We start from the raw sequence: 17,882 nt of genomic DNA on the forward strand, positions 1-17,882 counted from the left end.
TTTTCTGTTGGCCTTCCTTGCGTTCCCCAGCTTGCCTCGTTAGCCCACAGAAGGATCTTCCCATCTCCCAGAATCTTGCATCTTTGACATCTAGGTGCACACTTTCCAGCATTTCCAATAATATGGTTTTAACCATTTTAGACTCCTAAATGTCTAGCTTCATTCTCTCATTCTAAAATAGAACAGACAATAATATTTTCTCCCACTTGAGTCCTGTGAAACCTCACTTTTCCTCCTGTCTTTTCCTTCCCCACTCCCAGACATCCCTTCGGTGGTGAGCTGGTGTTCTGGGCCCCACGGCTGAGGAGCTGGTAGTTTCCAGGGTTCCAGTCCAGTGCCCTACAGCAGGCAGGGCCAGAGGGAGAACTGGGAAGGTAGAAACATTACAAAGACAAATGCATTTTATTGATAAGGCAACAGCATTATACAGAGCTGAGGCAGAGACCCCATTGGGCCACATTGGAAGGGGGGTCTGATTCACATTGAGACACAGGCTGAGGTGTCCCTCCCTCTCCTGATGGGTCAGCAGGGTGACAACTCAGGGAAGGAACGCAGGGGTCCAGGATCTAGATTTGCTGTTGAAAATCCAGACCCTCCTCTAGAGGACTAGGGACATCTTTGGGGGAGGGGAGGAAATGGGGTCTGAGCTCAAGTGTGGTGTAGCCAATAGAGCACTGGGCGGGGAGTCCCCAGACCAGGCCCATCCCGGGAGCCCTTTCTTTCCTTCTCTCTCTCTCTTTTTTTTTTTTTTTTTTTTAAGATTTTATTTATTTATTTGACAGAGAGAGATCACAAGTAGGCAGAGAGGCAGGCAGAGAGAGAGTGGGAAACAGGCTCCCCACTGAGCAGAGAGCCCAATCTCGGGGCTCGATCCCAGGACCCCGAGATCATGACCTGAGCCAAAGGCAGAGGCTTAACCCACTGAGCCACCCAGGCACCCCCCTGGAGCTCTTTCTAACTAGGTGTCTGAGCTTGGGGACCACACTCTCCTCCAAGAGTCAGGTTTTCTTTAGCAAGGGAGGTGAACTAGTACGGCGATTTTTCAGCCTTTTTGCCCACCGACTAGCATGCCAGACCGATGTCTTCTGCAGCCAAAATCCAACAAGGGCCTCTACCACATTTGTGAAATACCAGTGAGGACAATCACAACAGCTGATGTATAGAATTTGTTTACAATTTAAGTTTTCCCCCATAAATCTCTCTTCATCCGTGGTAGGAAAGGAATCCCTGCTACATTGGAATGTGGTGCAAGATGGAATCTGATTCTGAAAACAACTCCTGGCTAATAAATATCGGCCTCGGCCACATTGGAGGCCCTGGGCCGTGAGAAACGTGGCTGTCAGAGGTTTCTCCACCAGAAGGAGCCCGGGCCCGGTGGACACGGACAGTGCTCCCCATGGAAGTCTCCCTGCTCCCCGGGGGCTTTCTGGGAACAGTGGGGGAGGGTAGAGGCTGACAGGAACTCCTCTCCAGAGAGGCACCGAATGGAGCTGTACTCCCCACACTCAAGCAACAATCTTAGGGACCCTCTCCAACTCCTGAGGGGGCCCCTCCGCAGCGGTCCCACACACCTACATCTCACTCACCCGGGGACCCCACCCCAGAGGAAACAGAGTGAGTGTTCCCACCTCCCTGGTTGGGCCAGCTATAGAAGGGAAAATGGAGTTTCAAGTTCAGTAGCCCCCATCCCTTCTGGATTCGGGGTCCTGGAGTGAGAATAGGAAGGGCAACCCCACACGACCCCACCCTGATGCTCCCTTGACCTAGCCACCTGAGGCCAGACCCCTCCCCCACTACCCACAGCGAGGTGTTGGAGCACTAGCTGCAGGTCTCGGGGGGACGGCAGTCTCAGAACTACACGTAGATGGGCCCCCTGGGAGGGCATGGTCTGGCCTGTGGGGGTCTGAGGTTCTTCTCTTCCATCCCTCCTTGCTAGGTGGGAAAGAGCTGGCACCACAGGTAAGCAGAGTAAGCAGAGTGGCACTGCTTCTCCAGACGGCAGGGGAGTTGGGAGAATCTGCCCATCTCAGGATCACCCTTGACCATCCTAGGGTGAGGCCCCACCAGCACCCAGGGCCACTGGTTCTCCTTCCTGAACGGGAGGTAAGGGACTGGCAGGGGGGGATGAAGATGCTGCTGGGCATTTCTTTGCAACTCACTCTTGCCACGTAGATCATTGGAAGGAGAGCTCTGGTCTCCACCAACCTCTTAGATCCAGGGCAAGGAGCCATGGGCTTGGAGACAGGGACAGCCATGGCCACCATTTACCACTCTCCTGTGAGGCTGGGTTTGCCCATCCCCCAGTTCCTGGGCCCTGCTCTCATCCCTCCTTGGGCCCCTCAGCGGGTGGGGTCTGGGCTAGTGGTCCCTGCCATGTGGAGAAGGCCCACCAGAAGCAACTTCTGGGAAGAATGTTACCATAGCAACGGGATAAAGGTGGGCACTGACGTGTTAGGGGAGGGCCATTTGGCCAGCAGAGGTGGGTGAGGGGGGAGTTGTGACCTTCGTATCCTAGACAGGCCAGGGCTGAGAAGGCAAGGGGAGAAGGCTCCATCTTGGCACACGGCCCTGGGACAAAACAGCGCAGATGGGCAGTAGGATGGGACAGGGTTGGAGGGTGGGGGAGGGTTTGTGACTAGTTCATCATCATGGGGGAGGCAGTGGGGAAGGAGATCCCCACTTGGCTCTGGACATTCAGGCCTGGAGCGGGGGGAGGTACAGGTAACTCTGTCCCTGAGGAATGGGTGTGTTTTTCCCGCCTCACTGTTCCCTCAGCATCCACCAGCAGCCATTTTTGGATCCGTAGGGCCATTCCTGGGCAAGGCCCCACCCTCAACATCTGTCCCCGCTCCCCTCCTTAGAGTTTCTTTATCAAACAGCAACTCCTCACTGAGGTCTCAAGGGACTGGGGGCAGCCCACAGCTGGCAGGAAAGGGAGCCCTGGTGTTAGGTTGGACAGGAGACAGGCTGGGTTGGGTGGGCAGGGGAGGTGGGAGAGGAGGGGCTGAACTCCAGAGGGGGTGGGAAAGTGTGCCAGGCAGTAGCACGCCCCAGGCTGGGGCACAAGGCCCCAGAGGAGCAGCCCCGCCCAGGAGCCTAGGAAGGCTACCCTAGTCAGGAGATCTCATTGCCAAACACCTCCAGCACGAGGGGCGTGAGCTTCATGCTGCACTCAGGCTGGAAGGACAGGCAACGGTACTGCTTGGAGTGCTCCTCATTGAGGCTACGCAGGTCAGCCAGCTTCTGGATCATCTTGGCGTAGAGCAGGTGGCTGCCCGGCGGCGGGTGGCGGCAGCGAATGTAGGTCTGCAGTGTGTTGGACAGGCGGTCCTGGATGGCCTCCACCAGGGCAGCATCCTGCACCCCAGGACGGTCTGTGAGCACAGGGAGGCGGGAGGAGAGGGCACAGAAGCTCTGAGCCAGGTCCCTTTGTACTCTATCTCCCCAGGACCCCTCCCCCCAGACACTCAACCTCAGTATCCTCCCAGGTCATCCCCTGTATGGCTGCTGACCCGGGACACCACAGTCCCCCTTAAAACCTCTCAACCATTTCCCCTTGCACTTTGGGTCAAGGGTCCCAGGTTGCATCAGGCCTGGATCCAGCTCAACTCTCTGCCTCCGTCTCTAGGCTCCATGTTTCCAGCAGTAACCTGATGTGCCGTGCCCTCTGGCCTCCAGGCTTCACATTAATGTTCCCTCTGTCTGGAACTTAGCTGACCCTTCAGGCAATAGCTTCCAAGATCTTCCTCAAAAGGGCCATTCCCCATCACCCCTACCTCCATTCCCCAGACTGCATCAAGTTCTCTCCTCTATTATACCCTGCTGTAGTATCAGACACGTGTTTAGTTTTCAAACTTTCATCACATGAGAATGAGTCATTAAAGAGTAATTGTTTAATGTCTCCTCCTATGCTTCATGGAAGAGAAGTCTGTGTCCTGTTTGCTGCTGAATCTCAATGCCCAGCACAGTGCCTGATACCTCGCAGGTGCTCAGTAAATCATGGCTGAGTGCAGAAAGGAAGGAATGAGTGAGTGCTGGCTGGGCAGGGGATGGGGAGCCCATGTTCCTTCCATGGGTCCCCAGCCCATCCCTGATCAGAGGCCATTTGCTGGTTCCCTCAACATAGGTGGAGACAGCGCTATCCCCCTTAGGCCTCTTCACCAGTACCACAATCATCCACCAGTACCACAAAACATACCAGGACCCCAATAACCTCCTTCCCAGTCTCTCTCTCTCTCCCCACCCCAATAGACAGAAGAGCTCAGGGTCACAGCACAAAACACTCTCTCTCTCCCCACCCCAATAGGCAGAAAAGCTCAGGGTCACAGCACAGCCTCTAAAACCTATCAGGTAAGCTTTCGAGGCAGAAGCCTGTATAAGCCCCAAGTTTTTCTACCCTACCTCACAGGTGATCTCAAGTATCAGCAAAGTTCAGTCCAGTTCAAACAAGAGCAGAACCTGAGTACTAGGGACATCCAGACCTGTCTAGGGCCTGAGAAACCCCATTCATCTGGTTCCTCAAAGTCCCACCTCTGGAACTGCTATGGTCTCAGAGCCAAAGGCAGGGAAGGACCTCTCAGCATACACATATCACATGGGCTGTGCAAACCCAGCCAAGCGGGTGTCTCCTGTTTCTCCTTTTGCTCCCTCCTCACTCCAGCCTGCCCAGCTGGCCCTCAGCCTTGCTTCCCCGTCCTTCCCCGTCCCTGAGTTCCTCACTGTGAGGCCCCATACCTGGGGAGACAATGCAGATGGCCATGAGCAGGACATGCTCCTCCTCGTGCAAGTTCAGCTTCTTCAGCCCTACCTGGAACTTGATGAGGGGCTCAATCAGGTCCAGGCTGTGTCCGGCTGTGAGAGAGACGGCCAGATGCTGCGGGTGGAACTGGGGAGCTGCCTACCCAAACCACCGCGCCGCACCTCCGACCCTGATGGGGCCCACTTCTCACCCTTCTCTCCCTGTAGCCCCTTCTGATGCGCCTGACTGGGGCCCGTGACCCCAGGAAGGGGGGAACCAGAGTCTGGGAGCTGGAGAGGGAGGAGGTGGGGCCCGAAGGTACCTTTGGTCACATCGCTGATGCGGTACTTGTAGTCGGGGCTGCCACAGGTCCAGGACATGTCGTCCATGATGAAGGACTGGTTGGAGCGCAGCATGATGACCTCGATGGCACTTGACTTCAGCAGCACGATCTGGTCGTCAGAAGTGAGGTCTCTGCCGGGGAGGACAGGGAGGAGTCAGGTTACTGGTCAAGAACTTCCGATCACGCAAATCAGCATGCTATTCCAGGCACCTGCCAGGTGACCAGCGTGTGCCCTGGGTCCTTCCCTGAAGGGCTGGGGTTCTGACCGGAAGGGAAAAGATTATTTCCCTGAGGGAGAACATGTCAGGCTGTGATTGTGCACCAAGGCTGGAAGAAAAGGAGCTCAGTTACTAAGGCAGGGAAAACCCAGGGACTCACCAGTGTCCCCAGGCCCACGCAGCCAGAGCCATTAAGGGCAGGAAGAAGAGCCTGGGGAAATGCTCAGGGTTACAGAGGGAACATGGAGGTCAGCGAGAGGTATGGCCCAGTCATCTTCAACACCTCCCATGCCTTCTTGTTCTTCCCTCCTGTCCTCTGGTCCTTCCCAGAAGTAACCCTCGGCCAACCCTGTCTCCAGGACATCTCTTGAGCCCTTGACCTCCTTCCCACTACCATCAGTACTGTGCTGGTTAGAGCTCTGTCATCTTTCTCAGTTGCCTCCGATTAGAACTCTGGAACCAAGTCTCTCTAGGGTCTCTCCTCCATGATGCTTATAACTGCTGCAGCGAGATATCGCCCATGTTCGGAAACCCTCACGGACTCTCAACCCCATGAGGGTCAAGCCGATACTCCATCCCTTGGCTCCAACCTGTCTTTCCAGCCCTCTTCCCTTCACAAACTCCACCCACCCTCCATTCTAGAAACTTCATACTACTCCACGTTCAATGTCGGGCGTTCTTACGCCAGCTCCAGCCAAGAACACCTTGCTTCTTCTGCGGCATCTCATCTTCCTGACTCTGAACCCGGTGAGGTCTCCCTTGGAGCCCCCGACCCCCCGGTTACCTTCAGTAGGATTAGAAGCATTTCATCATGGCCTGCTGCTTGCACATCTTCTTTACCCTTCCCCCCTCAGCTCCGCCCCTTACACGCTTGTCTGTGGCTCTGAACCGCCAGTAGGCAAGCTACTTGAGGGCCGGCATCCATTCCCAACTACCTCAGCGTTGCCCGCACAATGACTACGGAGCCCTGAGCACAACAAGGTCAATAAATCTGTGCTGATGAGTCAAGAGGCCAATGACTGGTTCCACTATTCTGAGTCACAAGCTGGGCTTGCCTGAACAATGACAGGGAAAAAGCAGCACCCACGGACCAACTTGCTTCCAGTTTTCCCTCCTTTTCTCTTCCTGACTGTACATTTCCACCTGGAAATTCCACCTGGAGAGGGCTGCCATCCTCTCTGGGGCTGCACTTGGATGAGAGGTGAGAAACAGATGTTGATGGATGAGAGTTCTCTATCCACAGGTGATGGATGATGGTTAGGATGGCTGCAAAGGGTCTGCACTGAAAACAGTCCCCAAGTGCTGGAGTTGGAAGCCCCTCCCCCTTACAGGCTATGTGACCCCTTTCCTTCAGCATTCCTTGCAGACGCAGGATCCTTCCGGGGCCAGGGTACTTGAAGTCTCCGGAGATAGCCAGGAGGTTGTTAACTCCTGGGTTAATAGCTTCTTCTATTGAGCATGTAGTTCTGTCCTCTCAAGGAACACAGAACCAGACTTCTCCATTAGCCATGGGGGGGTCTTTTAACCATTTAAAGAAAGTTACCACGTGCCCCTGTGTCTTCTCCAAGACAGACAGCCCCAAAGACACAGTGCCTAAACATCTCACCATCCGTGTCACTTTTCTCTTGATGGTCATATACATTTTAAAAATAAAAACTAGGGGCACCTGGGTGGCTCAGTCATTAAGCGTCTGCCTTCGGCTCAGGTCATGATCCCGTGGTCCTGGGATGGAGCCCTGCATCGGGCTCCCTGCTCTGCGGGAAGCCTGCTTCTCCCTCTCCTACTCCCTCTGCTTGTGTTCCCTCTCTTGCTGTGTCTCTGCCAAATAAACATAAAAACTAATGCCTCATTTTGGTTTTAACTCATTATACAATAAAAGATGCTCGTTATGAAATCTTCACAAAATATGGAAAAAATATAAAAGCAAATAAAAATTTTCATAACCACAATGACCATTTTGGTGTATTTCCTTCCTATCTTTTTTTAAACACAAATCTCTCTCTTTCTCTTTTTTATTTCTTTGTGAGAGAGAGAGAGTGAGAAAGAGCGTGCACCTGCGCACACAAGTGCGTGAGTTGAGAGACGGGCAGAAGAAGAGAATCCTCAAGCAGACCCCCTGCTGACTGGAGGCCATCTTGGGGCTGGATCTCAGGACCGACGAGATCATGACCTGAGCAGAAACCGAGTCAGATGCCCAAACGACTGAGCCACCCAGGCGCCCCGCAAATCTCCCTTTTAAAACATACTGGTAATCGTGTTCTGCTTCCTACGTCATGAACATTTCTTCAGCCCAGTCCATAGCGAGTTGCATAAAATTACATCTTATCAACATACTGCAAAGTTATTTAATCAGTCTCCCATCCACCTATTTTTGGACATTTTGGTTGCTTCTAACTTGTGCCATGGTAAGTAATTCTGTGAGGCATTTCTTTGTATGTTTTGTTCAATGGCCCTTTCAAAATGGATGGCCGGAAGTGAACAAGCTTGCAGGAGAGATTTCAGGGGCACCTTGCCTAGTGTGATCCCAGCACGTGGCTTCTATGAAAGCAAACCTAGAACGACATCAGATGATAGCCAGAAACCCAGGGACTTTCTAAGTGCAAGTCACAGCCAGAAGAGGGGATGGTGGCCGGTGTGGGGGGGACAGGTGGAAATGTAGGAGAAATCAGTAAAAGAGCTCCTTCCTGCTGACAGGCGCCAGGTCTGGCTCTGTGCCTCCTCCCCGGACCTGTGTCATATTTATAGTCCCTGATCAGTTTTCACACCGGTGGCCAGCGGCTTCTGGGCACCTGTGAGGTGCTCTGGAGATGTGTGTCTGTCTGTCTGGTCATCCCCACCCCCAGGCAGAGCGGGCCGCTCCTCGCCTGCTTCCCCCATCCCTCCGGCAGGCCTCTCTCGGTTCTTATCTCTTCACCGCAATTGTCTCAATGTCTATCTCTTCCATCAGACCCTGAGCCCTGGAGGTCAGGAACTGCTTCCTAGTCAACGGTATCCTTCACAGTTTAGGGAAGAAAGCTGTTTGTTACACAGATGACCAAGTGAAGACAGGAGAGGACAGGGGAGGTGGGCCGCACTATGGCCTTAGGCCTTTCACCCAGGAAGGTGGGGGGGGGGGGGAATAGAAACAGCAGTGGGGTCAAAGGTCTTTTGCCCAGAGGGCTGGGCTCCAGCTCATTTGGCCTGGTCCCTCTTAACACCTCTCTTGGCAGTAAAACCTGGGGGTCCTTTTTTCCAAGATCTGAGATGGCTCCTGGCCATTTGGATGCCACTCCTGATTTCACTTCCTCTAGGCCTGTCTTCCTTCCTTCCTTCCTCTCTTTCTTTCCTTCTTTCTCTCTTTCTTTCTTTAAGATTTTATTTATCTATTTGACAGAGAAAGAGCACAAGCAGGGGGAACCGCAGAGGCAGAGGGAGAAGCAGGCTCCCCGCCGAGCAGAGAGCCTGACATGGGACTCGATCCCGAGACCCTGGGACCATGACCTGAGCAGAAGGCAGATGCTCAACCGGCAGAGCCACCCAGGTGCCCCAACTCCAGCCCTTTCTTTTGAAGCACTGAGGGCGGGAGATTTGTGGGCTGCAGACGGAGAGGCTGAGGGAGGGGAGGTGGGAAGCAGGAGCGGGGCCAAGGCACACAGTGTGCAGTTCACACCCAGCACGGCCTATTCAGTCCCGCCCCACTTTGGTCCCATGCCTGCACCCTCCATCCACCCCCCCCCCCCCCCGCCGCATTCACCCACGCAGAAGTCTCATCCTGCCCTCCCCACACCCTCCACCCCTGCCTACAGGCAGCAGGATCAAAGCAACCAGGGATGCAGCCCCTGTTCTATCACTTCTTGGAAAAACAGAATCCCTAAACACAGAAACCCCCAGAGCTGGAGGGCTACGGGGCTGGCCCCATCTGGGGCCCACCAGAGCCTGGTTCTGGCTTCGGTCCAGGCTCGGTGTCCCCTCTGTCCAATCACAGAGAGCATCCACATCCACGTGCCCCCCACCCCAGAGCTCTTGGCCAGGCCTGCGCCATTTTCACCAGGACACCTTCCATTCTGAGATTTCTTAGGTCATGAGGCTGGATAGGTAATGTAGGGCCAGACTACAACTCATCCTTGGAGAGAGACACCAAGGGCTGGGTCATGCTATTTGTGTCAGAGTATATGTGGCCGGGTTAAGGGATGGGGACCAAGGGCATGCGAGAAACATGAGGGTTTGGGTTACTTACTTCAGGGCGGGGGAGGGTGTGTTGCATCAAGGTCATCTGGTTAAATGAACGGCTTTTTTAAGGACAGTGTTGCCATGTGTGCCATCCCAGCCACCACTTAGAATCTGCAAACCTGAGCATCTGGACAGAGCTCCCCACCAGGCTAGGAAAGAGGAGCCCTGCACAGATGAGGACTGCTCTCAGGAGCTAGGAGAGAAGCCGGCCTGCTGGTATCCCGTCAACACCTTGAAGTGCTTTTCTCTCTAGCTGTTTACACAAAACAAGACTTTGGAGCAGATTGAGTTTGCAAACACTAGCTTGAAGAGTGTGGGAGGGAGCTGGAACTTGTGCTAACTAAGCAGAACGTGTTGTTAGTTCCAAGGAAAGGCTCTGGAGGGTGAGTCCCAGGCCCAGCATGACACTGAGCTCACAGGTGACACTCAGTAGCTCATTCCTGCTGGATGCCACACAGCAGCTCTTGTTCCTTCTGCCACCAAAATGTGTAACTCAGTGGGGGTGTCCCAAAGGTGTCTCGATGCAGTAAGTGAGTTTGTTGTTTTTCTCTTCTTTCCAATTTTCACGTGAATTCCCCAGGGAAGAGCACAGGAGAGCTGTATCTGAGTTGCTGAGAGGCAGAAAATCACAGAGCTGGCTGTCTCAGGGGCAGACACCAACTGGGAGGAACTGGGCTGGGCGCTCTGAATTATCGCCACCTGGCTGTCCGATGGTTTCCTTGTGTGGCAGAGAGATTCACCACACAATAAATAGCCCATCACGTTAGTTCCCCCTCAGAGCTGGCCCATGTCCCATAATTTGGGGCTCCCAGAATTCCAGCACTGAATCTGAGCATCGGCATCTAGAAAGCACTCAGAAGTCCTTTCTGCTGGCAACCACAGGTATCGCTCCTTGAGCGGATGCCAACAGTAAGTGCCAGTGATTTCTTTCTTTCTCTTTCTCAATCACATTGTATATGTATTGTGTGGCAGTGCTCCAAATGATATAAATAATGTGTCAATATAGCTATAACTACCTCCCAACATTCTACTAAAAGCATCCACACTTTCTTCCTTTAAGAATCCTTAACACTGCACAGCTATTTAAATATAAGTATGTGAGCCATTATTACCAAAACAATAAAACAGTTGAGTGAAATTTGTATCAGTGACTCTCTAACAGAGGATCTTTATTCCAGCAGCACACCTTACATCTATCTGTTTTGGCAAAGGTCTCAGTATGGTTAGGAAAAGGCCTTTTCACGGAAATTTGGGTGAAGGAGGCCCAGGTTGTGTGTGCCTGGAAAACTGTCTCCCTGTGGGATCCCTAAATTATTTCACAAGTCGCCTTGTGCAACCCTTTCTCCTCTCTGTCACTTCATTTTGGTTTCAGATTTGGCTAATGGAGGTCTAATTTGAAGGGTTAACATGAGGATTAGACCCAAGCCAGCTGGAGTGCACATGGCAGTGAACTTAGAATTCTGGACCTTGGCTCTGACGCATACTGGCTCCAGCACTAGCAAATGATCCTGGCTAGCCATTGAACCTCTCTGGGCTTCTCTTCTGTCATCCTGAAACTGCCAGGGATGGATGGTTCTCCAGCACTGGCCTGCTGGGTAATGCTGGATGGGCCGTACTTCCCAGAGATTCTGATGTAGAAAGCCTGGGATAGGGTCTGGGTCTCTATTTTGGGAGCAGTGGACTAGCGATCTCCAGGCCTTCTTCTAGCTCAGTCTAGGAGTCTGACTCTTCTTACCTGAACCCTGGAATCATCTTGGCAAAGCCGATGACCTTTTGGATGCTGTAACTGACCAGGTCAGCCAGATGGGGCAGCATGGAGAGCTGGGACAGGTCAAGAGTCAGAGAAGAGTCATCTGAGTCTTCTTCCCTCAGACCCAGATTGGAGAAGCTGGTTGGCTCCATCACATCTGGGGAAGGATGAGGAGAGAGAAAGAGCTACTTAAGGATACTTGTGCCAGATACCTTCCTGCTTGGCCCCATGAGGACCTCCCCTGCCCTATCTGCAGGGCTAGCCAGAAATGCCATAGTGACCGCCTCTCTCCAAGGTCATTCTTCAGCCCAGGCTTTCCTCTAGGACTCCCCCTGGCTTTTCTTTCAAGCAGAGCAAGGCAGTAAAAAAAAGTCAAAGATCAGAGATATTCCAAGAAATGAGATTTCCTCAAGCCATGATTTTACAGACCATGTGTGGCTTCTAACGACCTCAAATTTGGAATCAATGAACTTATAGAAAACGAGGATCGGCCTCAGTAGTGATCAAAGAACTACAGAGTAGAACATCTAGACTTTTCACCTATAAACTAGAAACAAATATGTTTAAATGTGGATGCCAATGTCAAGGAATTAGGCAACCCTTGGGCCATGGGGTGCTAAAGGATGCCTACATTTGTGCAAGTAATCTAGAAAGCTATTTGATAGTAGGGGTCAGAAGCCTATGATTATGTATATTCTTTGATCAGTAATCCCACTTCCATAAATTCATCCTAAGGGAAAAAAAAATCTGGAATAAGTGCAAGTATTTAGTACAAGCATACTGTTAACTTAATAAAAAGCTGGGACACAATCTAGATTAGATATGTTCTTGTACATTCATACCCCAGAATACCAATCAGCCTTTAAGCATATAATACAGAGGTATACTGATGACATGAAAATATGATATGATGTACTGTTAAAAGAAAAAAGCAAGTTCCCAGATTATGTATAGCATAATTTCACTAGGAAATATACATATGCATTTAAAGAAAATCGGGGTGCCTGGGTGGCTCAGTGGGTTAAAGCCTCTGCCTTCGGCTCAGATCATGATCCCAGGTCCTGGGATCGAGTACCGCATCAGGTTCTCTGCTCAGCAGGGAGCCTGCTTCCCCGCCAACCCCGCCTACTTGTGATCTCTGTCTGTCAAACAAACAAACAAACAAACAAAATAACTTAAAAAAAAAGAAAAAAGAAGATGGAAAAGAGACATATCACAATGTTTAAAGTGATTATCTTTGGGTAGTAGATCTAAAGATTTTACAGGGGCACCTGGGTGGCTCAGTGGGTTAAAGCCTCTGCCTTTGGCTCAGGTCATGATCTCAGGGTCCTGGGATCGAGCCCCACGTCGGGCTCTCTGCTTGGCAGGGGGCCTGCTTCCTCCTCTCTCTCTGCCTGCCTCTCTGCCTACTTGTGATCTCTGTCTGTCAAATAAATAAATAAAATCTTAAAAAAAAATAAAGATTTTACATATATAAAAATATATATTTGTTTTATATATATGTACATATATATATAATTTAGCTGATATTTTCTGAATGCCTACAATAAACATGTATTACTTTTGCTTAATATTTTTTTATTTTTTTAAAGATTTTATTTATTTATTTGACAGATAAATAAATAAATAAATAAATTTTATTTATTTATTTGACAGACAGAGATCACAAGTAGGCAGAGAGGCAGGCAGAGAGAGAGAGAAGAAAGCGGCTCCCGGCTGACCAGAGAGCCCAATGCGGGGCTCGGTCCCAGGGTCCTGGGATCATGACCTGAGCCGAAGGCAGAGGCTTAACCCACTGAGTCACCCAGGCACCCCGACTTTTGCTTAATATTTTTAAATTAAAAATGTTAACTAGTTTGAATCGTATTATTTATTTATTTAGTAAATTAAGTAATCTCTGTGCCCAACATGGGGCTTGAATTTATGACCCTGAGATCAAGAACTGCATGCTATGTCAACTGAGCCAGCCAGGTGTCCCTTTAAATCAGCATATGCTGTACTGAACTTGACATTGGTGGGGCTGTGCACCTCATATCAATTAAGCTATGAGGGTATCAAAACTATTGACTAATATGGAATTATTAAAAGCTGAGTGTATAACATGAAGACTGATACTCATCAATGGAAATAAATAGCCCACCAAGTGAAAAGAGCCGCAAAGTAGGGAGAGGAAATCAACACTTGGGAAGAATCCCTCCAAGACGGGGGCTCAAAGGATCAGTAAATCTCAGCAATGTCCCTGACCACCTCCCTCCTGTCACTCCTGGGTGGGCAGATACCACGTCTGTCTCCACTCCCATTCCTGTCCAGCTGACACTGAGACCCCTCCCACCTCTCTGGGACCTGGGCCCAGATCCATCAATAAGTCTGGAAGTACCATATCTGAGGTTTCTAGCTCCCCAGAAGGAAGGGGTTTTCCTACCCCTGCCCTCCTGCAGGACCCATGCAGAAGGCAGCAGGGTGGAGTGAGAGGCAGAGGGATGAAGGACGGGGGTAGGGAGACGATGGAGCAGGAAGACGAAGAAGAAGGTGGAAAAGGACCCTAAGAAGGAAAGCAAGTATGAACTGTAGATGACGGGTCGTCTGGGGCTATGGTGACCCCCCCCACAGAGCTCAGGGTGGGGAGAAAGTACAGCAGTGGGATCCACATGCTCTCCCTTCACCTGAAATGTCACCTTCTAGGCTCTGATGGCTGCAGTTAATGACACTGTTTTATATATTTGGAAGTTGGTAAGAGAGTAGATCTTGAAAGCTCTCAGCACAACGAAAATAAAAACCTGACTGTGTGAGATGATGGGTAGTACCTCTAGTTGTTGTGGTAATCATTTTGCAATATATACATGTATCAAATTATTATGTTGCATATATGAAACAAATACAATGTTCTACGTCAATTATATCTCAATAAAACTGGAAAAAAAAAACAGAACACCGCCCCCCCCCCCCCCCCCCGCAAAGGCCCAGGCTCAAAATACCAGTTAAAGGAACCAGGTTACCCACAGGGAGGAGAGCAGGAGCAGAAGCTTGGTGGGGAGCTGGGACTTTATAGACAGACCCTGCCTGGCCAGAGCCCAGCTTGGCCTCTTCCCCAGCATGGGCCCTTGGGCTAGTTAGGTCGCTTCTGTAAACAAAGGGGAGTATTCTGAGGACACTGTGCTGAGCACGGTATGAAAGCGCTACCCTCCCATCTATGGCCAAGGACAGGTGGGCCGTGGAAGCTCTGGGCTCTCCTTCCACTGCTGGGCTCACTGGGGGCATGCATCGACTCACCTAGAGAGGCTGTGTAGTTATCTGAGCAGGACGAAGATGAGTCCCCAGAGAGGCTGGGCGTTTGGACGGAGGAGGGCCTCGAGCAATGGCTCCCTCCACCCCCTTCCCCACGAACTGGAGGCTGGAAGGGAGAGATGGGCTCACTTTCCTCCCTTGTCCCCGATCTCTGACAGGAGAGGCTTCCAGGCAGGCCCGCGGGGGTGGGGGGGAGGCCTCCTCCATTCCGGAGCAGCACCCCCACCCTCGCCCAGGTTTCTCGCTGGCCTCGGCTCTCCCGTCCCCACTCCTGTGTGCCCGCCCCAGGGGTGGCTCTTCACTCCGCAGCCCATCCTTCCCCAGACAGCCCGCTCGTGGACGCACCCGGAAGTGGGAGAAGTCGGCATAGGTGGGGTCGTAGGTCTTGTGGTGGGCGTCCAGCAGGATGGCGATGATCTGCTGCTGCTCCTCAGACAGCTTGGGCCGCAGACTGTCCCTCAGGGCTTCCTCCTCCTTCCGCTTCAGGATCATCTCTCGCTTCCGCTGCACCTCCTCATCTGTCAGGATGACTGTGGGGCGAGAGCGGGGCAAGAGGGAGGCTTTCAGGAGGGCTGGGCCTGCAGCTCCTCGGAGAAACCCTCCTCCAGCTGCTAAAGGCACAAGATCTGAGGAGCACGCAGGGTTGGGGGGCTTCCCGCCATGGGGGACTCTGGGCCCACTCCATGGACGGAAAACTGGGTTTCCTATTGAAATGGCAGGTGCGTGAGATAGGAGGAAAAAGGATCTTAGGGGTGGGAATGTTGGGCATTATTAGTGAGTCTGTGTTCTCAGGAGCAAGTGATCGGACTCTGGGCAAACTGAACTCTCTGGGCTTTTGTCATCTCATTAATCAAGCAAGCAGTTTGCTCCAATACAACCTCTTCTATGGCCCCTTTGTGGTTCCTTCCTCCAGAAAGCCCGTGTATGTGGGGTGGCTGAGGGGTGGCTGAGTGACAACCCCGACCTTGGAGGATGGACTGTTTTGAGAACTGAATGCATGTGTAACACAGACCAGCTGCTCATTAAATGTCAAGTCGTGTCTCTTCTCCCCCACATTCACTGCCCATGATTCTGAGGAATGGGGGTTGGGGTGGGGGGTGAAGAGGGTGAGAGTCACTGTGTGGCCAGTCCCAGTGTTGGAAGCTAGGAGATGCTGAAAGACCCCTCCACGGGGGCGTTCCCACGCCCAAGTTTCCAGGCATGGAACTTGGGTGTCCGATCTACTCCGACCAACTTAGAAAGACTTTGTGTCTTTGGTTCCTGCAAAACAACCCCTCCTCCAGCCTGTCCAGTCTTGAAAGTTTTGCCCAGGGAAGTTTTTGAGCCCTCTAGAATTCCCAAAGAGGACACCGCGCAGCTCTCACTTGCTGTTCTCTCCAGCTGCAAGCCAGTGTGCCTGATGAAGGGGAGACCCCACGCCCCCCGGGGTGGTGTCCACCCCACCAGGCTGGACAGCTGCCCGGGGGTGGTGGGGCTGCAAACAGGGATGCCTGGCACAGGGGTGAGGCAAACAGACCTCCAGGCCAGGGCTTGCAGAGTGCTGACGGCAGGAGTGGGCACTGGGGCCCTCGGCCTGTAGCTACTTGCTGTCTGCTGGTGTTGCCAGCGCTTCTGCCCACAGAACTGGGGAGTTTCACAAGAGCAGGGAAAGCAACCAGAACCCCAGGACGGGTGGGTTCAGGGCTTCAAGAGCGGCCCACTGGCCCAGACCCCTCAGGCAGCGGGGAGAAGGAAATAAGCTGGTGGGAGGGGAGGGAGAGCCCGTGGAGTGTGGGTGGGTGGAAGTGGGCAACCAGAGCCTCAGTTACAGCAGGAAGAGAAGCTTGTGGCAAAGGAAGGCGTGTTCCCTCCACAGCTGAGGAAGCCATATGAAGAGAAGGACTGGAGGAGGCCACGCCCAGGTGACTGACTCACCTGCCTGAAGAGCTGCCAACCCTCTCCCACGGTGGGTGTTTGCTCAGACCCCACGAGGTCAAGTGGGGTGGAAGAGGAAGGAGCAGGGAGCATTGCATTCAAGGCAGGGTACGAAGCCCTAGCCGGGGGAATCCAAGATTAGGTGTCTGGTCTTTCCTGCTCACCTGAGGGTGGATGCAGGGGGTGCTGGGGCTGGAGTGGGGGGAGGTTAAGGGGGGTGCTCTGCTAGTCATGCCACAGGCATCCTGGACAGGCTTCTTGACTTGACTGGGCTTTGATAATATCTTGGGATTCTAAGATGTCACTCTCCTGCTCAGAAACTTTTTCTGGATCCTTCCTGCTCACCATGGTCCAAATTAAAGTCAAGATGCTCCATGATTTTACTTCTTCCTAACTTTCCAACCTCCTTCCCCCACGCCTCTGGACACAGTTTCTGCTCCGGTCACGTTGAGACTGCTGGCCTGCAGACACGACCCACTCAGTCTTGTCACTGCTTTTCCACTCATGCTGGCTGCCTGTCCAGCTGGGTCTTCTCTCCCCCATAGCTGCGCAAGTACTATCCGTTCTCCAGCACCCAGCCTTCAGCCCTCTCTCACCATGAAGCCTTTCTGGATTGTCCCAATCTGCACTGAGCTTTCATTTCTTATTTCTGTGGTATGTCTACTGTTTCCCACACACATTGGCATCCAACTGTCTTCCACTCTGTAATAGCTATGGTTAGTACAGTCTCCAATAAATGGCCGGATGGAGAGAACCTGAGATGTTCAAGATCTCCTTCACTAGAACAGTAGGCTATCTGGGTTTCCCTCCTATGGAAGGGAGCCAGCGAGCCCAGCGAAGCTTCCTGGCCATGGTGTTTGCTCAGTAGTCTGAGAGATTGGACACCCAACACATCCACACTGATTGTACCTATTATGTGCTAGTCATTGTCCTTTGCTCAGGAAATGACAGTGAGAAGTGCACCAACACTGTGTGTGTGTCCTACCATGTCGGGATGGCACATGTCAAATGCCAGTCCACCAGATAACCGATCCCGGCTCACCTTTTCAGTTTAAATAATTGTGATTGAAATATTTTCAAGACGGCATACCTTGTAACAGAACACCTATAACATGCAACCTTTACTTATCATTTGGAACAATTACTGGACTTTGCAGGAGCGAGGTTATGACCTCAGGACTGAACAGGGCTGTGTCCTTGCACTGTGATTCGGCCTGCTATGATTCGGAGTTCTTGTGCTACGTCTCATTGCTTTAAATCTCCCCCTCTCTGGTAAGCTCCGTGTTGTCTCTTCTTGGTTCCTGCCTCTGGAGGGTGCTTTTCTTCCCCTTAACTGTTAATTTCTACTCTGTTGGGGAGCTGGAAATCATGGTGATCAAGTTTTAGGTAAGAAAAAAGATCTGTTAATAAAAATGGATAAAAAGT

The 17,882-nt window shown here is 52.1% G+C and overlaps 1 protein-coding gene across 1 annotated transcript in view; it reads right to left on the bottom strand.

The window, feature by feature from the left end:
• Window positions 1-385: 385 nt before the first annotated feature.
• The window catches only part of VDR (vitamin D receptor), a 55,207-nt gene continuing 37,710 nt past the window's right edge, over window positions 386-17,882 (bottom strand). The window contains exons 4-9 of the mRNA XM_080812025.1: window positions 14,889-15,073; window positions 14,529-14,649; window positions 11,244-11,415; window positions 5,061-5,212; window positions 4,735-4,851; window positions 386-3,374 (exon numbers count right to left, since the gene is read on the bottom strand). Coding sequence (XP_080668151.1) covers window positions 3,115-3,374; window positions 4,735-4,851; window positions 5,061-5,212; window positions 11,244-11,415; window positions 14,529-14,649; window positions 14,889-15,073 — 1,007 coding nt within the window. The 3' untranslated portion in view covers window positions 386-3,114. The remainder of the gene's footprint in view (window positions 3,375-4,734; window positions 4,852-5,060; window positions 5,213-11,243; window positions 11,416-14,528; window positions 14,650-14,888; window positions 15,074-17,882) is intronic.

The sequence above is a fragment of the Martes martes genome (assembly GCF_963455335.1).
Source record: "Martes martes genome assembly, chromosome: 8".
NCBI classification, from domain to species: domain Eukaryota; kingdom Metazoa; phylum Chordata; class Mammalia; order Carnivora; family Mustelidae; genus Martes; species Martes martes.